Here is a 9,592-nt window from a genome sequence, read left to right as displayed (position 1 = left end):
AATATATATTATATTGTGACGGTTGGGAAATAAATAGTTATGCTGTGCTATAATGTTCTGTTTCTCTCGCGGTTCTTGGTGCCTTGAACGCACCATAAAGTAGTGCACCTGCGCAGTGTGTTCTGTTCCGTGTCAGTGGAGCAAACCGGCGGCTAGAAGTCTGTGACAGATAGCTGAAGTTCTGCTCCGAGTGGTTTGGAGTAAACTGTGGCCAACATCAGTGCTGAGTTAAGATGAAAATAAACCGCTTTCTAATAAAATAAAAGCTGCCTCTGTCTTATTCTGCTAGCGGTGCTAACTGCAACACAAACCCAGGATTCTGTTCCTTTCTGAGGGAACAACGGTCACCTGGACTCACATTATCACTTTAATTATTCATCCTTCAGTTTTAGTCATTTCTCCTTCAGACAACAGTTACAGTATATATTCAATTTCTTGGAGATACTCACTCGGTAGTTTTGAACATTTATTCATGTTCGTTTTATATGTCAGTTATGCTTTACAATAATACGCTGTTGTTCTTTACTTTTACTATGTAAACTACAACTAACAACGTAACTGAAGAAATAACACGAACCACTGTCGGCTTTCATTAAAAAACACCATCTTAATGAAAAACGAGTATTATAGACACCTGTTTAACATTATTTTCTCGTTAATAATTACTTCTTAAGTCAGCAGTGCCACTTCCAAATTAATATCTGTGCTGTTTTCGTAAAGTAGCGGTTATCTTACTTGTGTTTTGTTCTTACCTTTTAAACTTGTTTCTTGGTTCTTATAACGACAACTTAACGAATGACAAATATTTCTTATGCTTTGAACTAACATGATATAACACCACAGCAGTAGAAGATCGTATACTAAATTTTTGGCCAATTCCAAACAACGCAGAACTACATCCGGTTCTCTTCCGGAAGTTATGGAAATGACAAAAATAAAAGCATACATAGATATCAATTAATGAAAACATCTTAATGTGTAGGTTCCCCGAATGTACTTTTTGTGACATGTCACTGACGTCTTTGTGTCCGTTAGATGTGGTTAATAGAATCCCAGCTCTGGCATAAACAATGACGGAGAATGAAGGGGGAGGAATAACAACAAGTTTGTAGGAGAATTTCAGAAATACTTTGAGTTGAATGACAACGGAGAGGCTTCTCCATCCATATTCTGGGATGACTGTGAAGTAGTATTGACAGGAAGGGAGGTCACAGTGACTTCCTTTCTTATGAATCAAAGAGTGAAAAAATGAACAAAGATTCTGAAGTGAACAAACTAAAATCTGAACATAAAGAATCAACAGACTCTAAGGTTTAAATAGAAATAATAATAATCCACATGGAATTCAAAACAACTTGAAATACACAATGAGAAAATAAAACAAATAAGGGAGTACGTGTTCAAAACTGTTAGCATTTTATATATAAATAAATATAAATATAAAAGATACGGGCCCTACAACCTAAGAACATTTACCACCAAACAAAGGATGTACTGTATATATCGTGAAAACATATATTGACAACCTCAAGTCAATACCAACCAGAAAATGTGAAGTCACTCCTGAAATCCTGAAATTAAACTTACAGAAGACAATTTAAAAAAGAATAAATTACCTCAGAAATGAAAAAAAAAAATAAACAAAATGTGATTCATTTTATTTTATCTCCAATACAATTTTCTGAGGTTTCGCTAGCGCTCCCTAGCGGCCACAGATGGTGTTAGTGGCATGATATCGGACCATCTTTTCTGCCTTTAAGTACAATTATTTGGGGAGAGGGGTAAATAAATAAAGTTGTTTTAAATAATTCTGATGAACTGATCAACTTTGCTTCACGTTTAAACACGTGACGTCACAGTGACGTCTCCCACCGTGACTTGTTGATGCTCAAAATATTAAATAAAAAAACAACATACATAATCTAAATATATATCTTACAATAGCTGGAGAATATGCTAGTGCTGTGTTGACTCCGCCTCCACTTGCTTACGTAACTAAAGACGTACACGTGTAATGTTCCGTAGGTTTTTATTTGGGTTTTATTTAGGAATGTTTCTTTTTACAAATGTTTATTCGTGTCATAACTACTGCGCTTTGGTTTTTTACACTTTGTAAAACAACGATTTATTCCACATGATATCTTTAATAGAGGATTAGCATAAACGGGTCACCACCCAAAGTTGTAGCAGGTGGCTAACAACAACAAAGTGATCTTTTTACCAATGGAAGCAAATCGTGTTTTAAATTCAAGTCCCTACCTGGTAGTTATAGGTTGTGGCCACTAGGGGGAGGCGTTGATCAGATTATATTGCATATCTGGTGTGTGTGTGGTTCTAAAACAGAAATGAATCAGAATAACATATAATGACTGAAATACAAACAGTAAACAACACACAGTGACTAATGTGGCCGATCGTCAACATTAGCATTAGCATGCTTATTAACTACTGAGAAATAAAAATAACCTGCAGCTATGAAACAATAGAAACATCAGATAAGCACAGACTTCTTACTTACTGAGTTCTGAACGGACACACTCTAAAAATAACCACCGCGATTCTTATATAACTCAGCGAACTTTACTACGGACACCGCTCACGGCTAGACCAACTCACTGACGACGAACACTCCAGCAGCAGCTCCTCCTCACTGCACCGAGTGCCTCTGCAGGTGTCCACATCTGACAGCAGGGGGCACTGTTCGCCATTAAAATCAAAACGGCATCTGGCAACACATTATTTTTCTTTATTCAGAGTAAGATGTGTCAACATCCAGCATGACAAAAATTGTACAAAGTTCACAATTTATAAATTAAACATCACAGCAACTTGTGATCCCACACATTTATAGCAAAATTAAAATGTCAACAAATCCATGCCGTGTAGTACAAAAATAAATCAAACTTCAGTTCCACAGAGAGCACAAGAGTTTTTACAAAATCCAGTCTTTGTTAACGGTCCCTCAAATCAACCTCCAAAGGAATTGGCTCAAATAAAATAATCAATTCAGATTCATTTACAATAATTCATAGTCAGCATTCTAAATACTTGACAACCTCCTTGTGTTCCTTATAGATAGTCACAGATCCCTCTTTTTTTAGCTCTGGTACCGTTTTGAAGTACCGACATCAGACGAGCAGCCAGTTTGTGCTTTGAAACCCCTCTGCCATTGTTACTGATTATGACGATTCATTGAAAACTGCACTAGCTATTACTCTACCGAAGCATTACTATATTGGCAAAAAGCTGCAAACACGATGCTGTGGAAAAAGGCGAATGCAGTCATGAATGATGGGTAGTAGAGTCCTGGAAGAGGACAGAAGGTACGACAGATGAGATTCAGTCAGGTGAACAACCAGCACCTTTTGCATTAGCTCTCAAAAAGGCCAATTCTGAACATGATGGCTAACAACTAGGACAATAGAACAGAGGGGTGCATACAGTCAGGCATACAGGCTGGATTGTATCACCCCACGAAGGTCACATTTCACCTGACCTTCAGTTTCTTCATCTTTAAAAAAAAAAAAAAAAAACTTTGATTGATTGACTATTTTACTCCTTTGTACAGTGATTAGATATAAAGTGCTGCTGGGGGGTGGGGTGGGGTGGGGTGGGGGGGTAACATGGTCTTCCTAAAACATATCAAAAATGAAAGACCATTATTAATGTTTGACATAATAGCCTACAGTATAACTGCTATGGTTCTAATCATCCTTCTCTCTGATTTCAAGTCCCTGTTCTTCCTCCCTCCCTGGTACTGAGTCCACACCCGCAGTGGCTCCGAGCAGTCGGTCGCTCCGATCGTGCGCCAAAGAGGTCGCCGGGAAAATTGCACGCCGCCGTACACCAGGATAATATCTTCAAGGACAAGTGCAAATAGTCTAGTGGCACATAAGTGGGGACAGTGACCCTGTAAGTCCCGCTGTCATACTCTATAAATACTCTTTACAAAACCCCTGGGAAACCCTCCTTTTAGGTGCTGGAGTACTGCTTTTAGTTCCTGTGAGAACATCAAAACATGGAAACCAAGGTGTCCCTGTGCAAAATCCTACAGAAAAAAAGTGGAACTCATATACTTTCCCTTCTGAATCACAATGTCCAGGTTCCCTCCTACTTTTTCTTTTTTTTTTTTTTTTTTGATTATTATTTTTAAAGATTTTTGTATTAAAAGATTTGTATAAAAAATCCATATTTGACATAGATTCTATTAAAAAGATTCCTGTTTCCCCACTATGCTTATAAAGAAGAAATTGCATATACCCAACCTTTTTATTCCTTTGCAGATTGCCTCCTGTACCGACTATAAACACATGATTTCATGATTATATTGCTGAGACATTTCTCTTCTAAGCAACACCAGTCTGGAGATTGAGCAGATTTGATTCTAGAAAAGCCAGAACGCGGTCATTGTCTCTACACACTGTGGTTTTTCTGTTGGACATTAGTCAAGGATGAGCATGTCGACATGCACTGATGTGTTCCTCAGTGAACGAATGACTAGGAAACAGCTGTCCTAGATGGGGGGGAGGGGGGTCGCGGGGGGATGATGTTTACTATATCACTGATCAGACATATATTCATACATACATCTGCTCAGAATCCTTTCTGAAGTCATTTACAGCACCAGGTACAAATGCTGCCCCCTACAGGTACACATCGTGTTTTTGTTTTTTGTTTTTTTTTCCCCATCAAAAAAACAAAAACAGAACAAAAAGAAAAAAACATTTCTGGAGAAGAATATAAAGCAGTTCGCAAACCAGTTCTTGTTCCGGAACATTCCACACACAAGAAGAAGAAGAAAAAAGAGGAAGAAGAAAGAAAGATGTGAAATTATAAAGTCCAAAATCAGACAGTGAGCAGAAAAATAACTCCTCCCACTCTGACTCTGGTGGATTTTTCTTTTCTTTTCTTTTTTTTTTTTGTTAGTTCACTGTCCTTTCTTTTCCTTTGAAACTCTTCATGTCAAACATAAAAAGAAGTCACGGTCCAATATCGTTAGCTTCCCGTTCAGGAATATACACTAAAATGTGCATACATGAGCAGCTAGAAACATCACATGACACTACTGTCTGTCAGTTCATATGAAAACGTAGAAAAGTCTTCAAAAATGATGTTTGCACTTTACTCTTTTGTTTTCTTCCTCAAAGCAAGACCCCCCCACCTGCCCCCCCACCCGACCAAAAAAGAAGAAGAAAACTAAGATGTAGAGAAAGGATCTTCAGTTCTTCCTCATCCTAACACCTCAGAACTCAGAATATATAACACTATATAAGTTAGTGCACCAACATAAGGAGCCAGGATCATCAGTGCTCGTGGACCAGTGGATGTGATCCAGTACGTCCAGCCACTGGGGGGCAGCGACCTCCCTCTGCTGCAGGGTTACACTTGGATCCCTTGAACGGCTTGCTTGATGTTTTCCAACAGAGCTTTGTTTTCTGGGCTCTGGTACTGGTCTTGATTTGTGTACATGTCCGTCAGAGTGGTCACGTAGGCGTCAAAGTTCTGCTCACTCAGAGGAGCCTGCCAAAACAAAGAGGTGTGCTTTTAAAGTCACAACTCCAGAGTTCAGAGCAGAGGCGTCACAGTAGGACACAGTCTAAGTTGTGGCTCAAACGGGGTTAACGTTAAATCGACGGTCGGCCGCAGTTAGAGAGAAAAACACAGGCGGAGTCTGACCGCTGCAGTACACAGTACTACAGTATTGTCATTTCTACCACAGACTTGGATCTTAAGACAACCGTACGCATGTCAAGCTCTAGTAGGCCGCGTAAAACCAGCCGCTGGGTCGGATTTGGAATCCTACAAATACTCCCACATGAGAGTCACCACTGATGAGCAGTGGCCCTCAGATGGCCTGCCGCGCCCACATCTGGCCCTCGAGCCGCCACTTTGCATATATACAGTAAATATAGAGTTTTTGGAGGCGACAGGACACATTGATTTGATATGATGAACATTTTTCTGAGCTGAATGTATTTTTAAGGATTCAATAAGGAGGCTTTGGTGCATCACTAAAAATGATTTTGATATATGGAGTGTTTTCTCTCCAGCAGATGGCGTGGTCAACACCGTGTGCAGCAACTGTAGAATCTCAGCTGAGCAGATGATGTCACCATCTTTATAGTGTCATAAATGAAAATGATCTAAATGCCATAATATTCACCAAGAAAGTGTGAAATGGAAACAAATTCATCTTTTTTATTTCATCATTTCATTTGAGGATTTTTTTTTTCCAATTGTCAATGGCTGAAAATCAAAAGAGAAATGTGTGTCCACCCCTCAGAGTACTACAGTACTCCAGTGTACTCCAGCCTTTCTGACTTCCGTCCCTGTGGCCCTAACAGAGGAGGAAGGTCAGAAGACTCAGGAGCGCCACCATGTGACCTACCTGCTGGTGCAGTTGTAGGCAGCTGTTGTTCTGAAGCGGAGGCTCTTTGTGTATCAGTGGTTTCTGTGGAGAGAAGTGACGATTAGTTTGGTCTGGCCCTGAGAAACCACATCCAAACACTAGATGGCAGTATTGGCTACACGGACATACAGCGTGGAGCAGGATTTACAGTCACACTAAAATGTGATTGCTCCAAAACTCAAGGCCCGCGGGGCAAGTGCGGCCCGTCAAGTCATTTTGTGTGGCCCCGTCCGTGCTGCTGAGTTTCTGAACCTGATCAATTAAAATGATTGATTGTTTTTTTTTACAAACTGTAAATGTATAATATTTGTAACTTGAATAAAACCGAATCAATTGACACTGTATTTCTAATGCCCCCCCCCCAGTTAAAATGACTTTGCCCCCCCCCTCCCCTTGGTCCAAACATTTAAACAGTGCAGTTTTAAAACCAAACTAATTCTTGGTGTCTGCAGGAACACAGAGTGAAGTCGTTGTTGTTGTTGTTGTTGTCGTTGTTGTCAGAGATGCTGTGATTGACAACATGCTCAGCCTTATGTTAAAGCTCTTACTACAACAGGCTCCTCTCTGATTGGACGTCTCAGACTACACATGCACAGAGCCTGTGGTCAAACATTACTACAGCGCCACAGTGGGCTATATTCTTGCCAGCTTGCCGATCCTGGGAGCCTTACCATATGAGGGAGCTGGACATTAGCTAAAGTGTTAATCAGTGACCGGCTGAGGTCGGCCAGCTCATGCAGCAGAGATTCATTTTGCTGTTCAATCACCTTGTTTTCCTCCTCCATGGACTTCAGGTTGGACTCCATTGTTGTAATCTGAGGGGGAGGGGACAGGCTGTTAGAGCGGGGGACTGCTGACTCCCAAACAGTGGGCAGAGAGGAGGTGACTCACCTGTGTTCTCAGTTTAATCATGTCTGCTTCCACCTGGGAATTAGATTCACTCAAGTCTTTGATTTCTTCATCCAGCTGTTTGATCTCGTCTTCGTGCTCCAGCCCTGAAGATCAGACAACAACACACACACACACACACACCACCATCATCATCATCATCATAATCATCATCGTCACCATCATCATCATCATCACCATCACCATCCTCATCATCATCATCATCATCGTCACCATCATCATCATCATCATCACTGACACCTGACTGTAGAACATCAGCTCTAACTGACATGAACTGCCTCTAGGTCTAGACTGAAGTCAGTCTAGGTCTAGACTGAAGTCAGTCTACATGACACAGTGTGACCGTGTGTCTCCGACCTCCTCCGCTCCACGGACCGCTGTTCTGGACCACAAGTGTGTGTGTGTGTGTGTGTGTGTGTGTGTGTGAGGTCATCATTTTATCCTGACATATATAACTACAATATATTTTGTATTTTATATTCTGCTCTTTCATTTTAAGACTCTGAAGAATATTTTCTTTTAAATGCAGTTTTCTTTTGGTTTCAGAACTTTCTGCTGACTCATCATCAGGACTTTAGGAGGGAGAGACTTTTTTTCTTCTTTTCAGAATCTAATATCATGCAGACTAACAAACATTTCTGATTCTTTCCTGGACACAGAATGATCCACGGTCCGCTACTGGACCCTGAGCCGGTGGTTGAAGACCTGTGGTCTCACAGACAAACGTCTGGAGTCCCCGACCGTCCAGCAACACTTCATCTCCAGATACACCAACACAGAGGTCAATGACATTTGACCTCTGCTCAGTGAACCTTTCCTCATCACGGACTCCTCGCTGATTGGTGGATGAAGTTACCGTTGCTGGTGCGTTGCTGCTTTATGGTGAGCATTTCCACTCCGGAGAGCCTGGCTTTCCTCATGGCGGAGGTGGCGCGAGGACAACCAGACAGACTGGAGGAAGAAACAAGAAGGAAGAACCGATTGACTCCAGTCTCCACACAGACACACGTCCAAACACTGAGCTGCTGCAGTTTTACTGCTGCTGTTACTGCTGTTACTGCTGTTGCTGCTGCTGTTACTGCTGTTACTGCTGCTGGTACTGCTGCTGTTACTGTTACTGCTGTTACTGCTGTTACTGCTGCTGTTACTGCTGCTGTTGCTGCTGTTACTGCTGCTGCTGTTACTGCTGCTGCTGCTGTTGCTGCTGCTGCTGCTGCTGCTGCTGTTACTGCTGCTGCTGTTGCTGCTGCTGCTGCTGCTGCTGCTGTTACTGCTGCTGCTGTTGCTGCTGTTACTGCTGTTACTGCTGTTAATGCTGCTGTTACTGCTGCTGTTTCTGCTGCTGTTACTGCTGCTGTTACTGTTACTGCTGTTACTGTTACTGCTGTTGCTGTTACTGCTGCTGCTGTTACTGCTGCTACTGTTACTGCTGTTACTGCTGCTGTTTCTGCTGCTGTTACTGCTGCTGTTACTGCTGTTACTGCTGCTGTTGCTGCTGCTGTTATTGCTGCTGTTACTGCTGCTGTTACTGCTGCTGCTGTTGCTGCTGCTGCTGCTGCTGCTGCTGTTACTGCTGTTACTGTTACTGCTGCTGCTGTTACTGCTGCTACTGTTACTGCTGTTACTGCTGCTGCTGTTACTACTGTTACTGCTGTTACTGCTGCTGTTACTGCTGCTGCTGTTGCTGCTGCTGCTGCTGCTGCTGCTGTTACTGCTGTTACTGTTACTGCTGTTACTGCTGCTGGTACTGCTGCTGTTACTGTTACTGCTGTTACTGCTGCTGTTTCTGCTGCTGTTACTGCTGCTGTTACTGCTGTTACTGCTGTTGCTGCTGCTGTTACTGCTGCTGTTACTGCTGCTGCTGCTGCTGTGTGTAAAGGTCAATGACCTGGAGATGCTTCGGCGGTCAGCTGACCACCATCTGCAGACTGTTTGACCCGTCATGTTGCCTGGACTTACCTACGATGTGTCAGGAAGCTGCCGCTGACGTGACCCGAGCCGTCGCAGCCTGGCGTGGGGCAGGACATTCCCTCCGTCTTCCCGGACTTCCACGTGAACTGAATGCCATTTAGATAACCGTCCTTCTGTCTCTTGGCTGCTACGGGACATCCCGACGCACTTCTGTGCGATGCATACTTCCCAGTAACGTGTCCCTGACCGTCACAACCCGGGACTGGACACCTGGTGGACGGTCGGAGAGAAAACAGTTTGATCCATTTTTAAACTGCTCTGATTGGTCGGATCTACAAAGATCATTGATTTAAAAACGTTCCA

General features: G+C 42.3%; 1 protein-coding gene across 3 annotated transcripts in view; it reads right to left on the bottom strand.

Moving 5' to 3' along the window:
* Nucleotides 1–2,908: 2,908 nt before the first annotated feature.
* myt1lb (myelin transcription factor 1-like, b) overlaps nt 2,909–9,592 on the bottom strand; it is a 173,988-nt gene continuing 167,304 nt past the window's right edge. For all 3 annotated transcript variants that reach the window (XM_025058885.1, XM_017034329.1, XM_017034326.2), the window contains 6 exons: nt 9,278–9,499; nt 8,175–8,269; nt 7,301–7,404; nt 7,177–7,224; nt 6,389–6,451; nt 2,909–5,520 (listed from right to left, as the gene is read on the bottom strand). In XM_025058885.1, the coding sequence (XP_024914653.1) occupies nt 5,380–5,520; nt 6,389–6,451; nt 7,177–7,224; nt 7,301–7,404; nt 8,175–8,269; nt 9,278–9,499 (673 nt within the window). In that variant the 3' untranslated portion in view covers nt 2,909–5,379. The remainder of the gene's footprint in view (nt 5,521–6,388; nt 6,452–7,176; nt 7,225–7,300; nt 7,405–8,174; nt 8,270–9,277; nt 9,500–9,592) is intronic.

The sequence above is a fragment of the Cynoglossus semilaevis genome, chromosome 1 (genome assembly GCF_000523025.1).
Source record: "Cynoglossus semilaevis isolate Cse_v1.0 chromosome 1, Cse_v1.0, whole genome shotgun sequence".
Taxonomy (NCBI): Eukaryota; Metazoa; Chordata; class Actinopteri; order Pleuronectiformes; family Cynoglossidae; genus Cynoglossus; species Cynoglossus semilaevis.
This window is presented reverse-complemented; position numbering and strand designations above follow the sequence as displayed.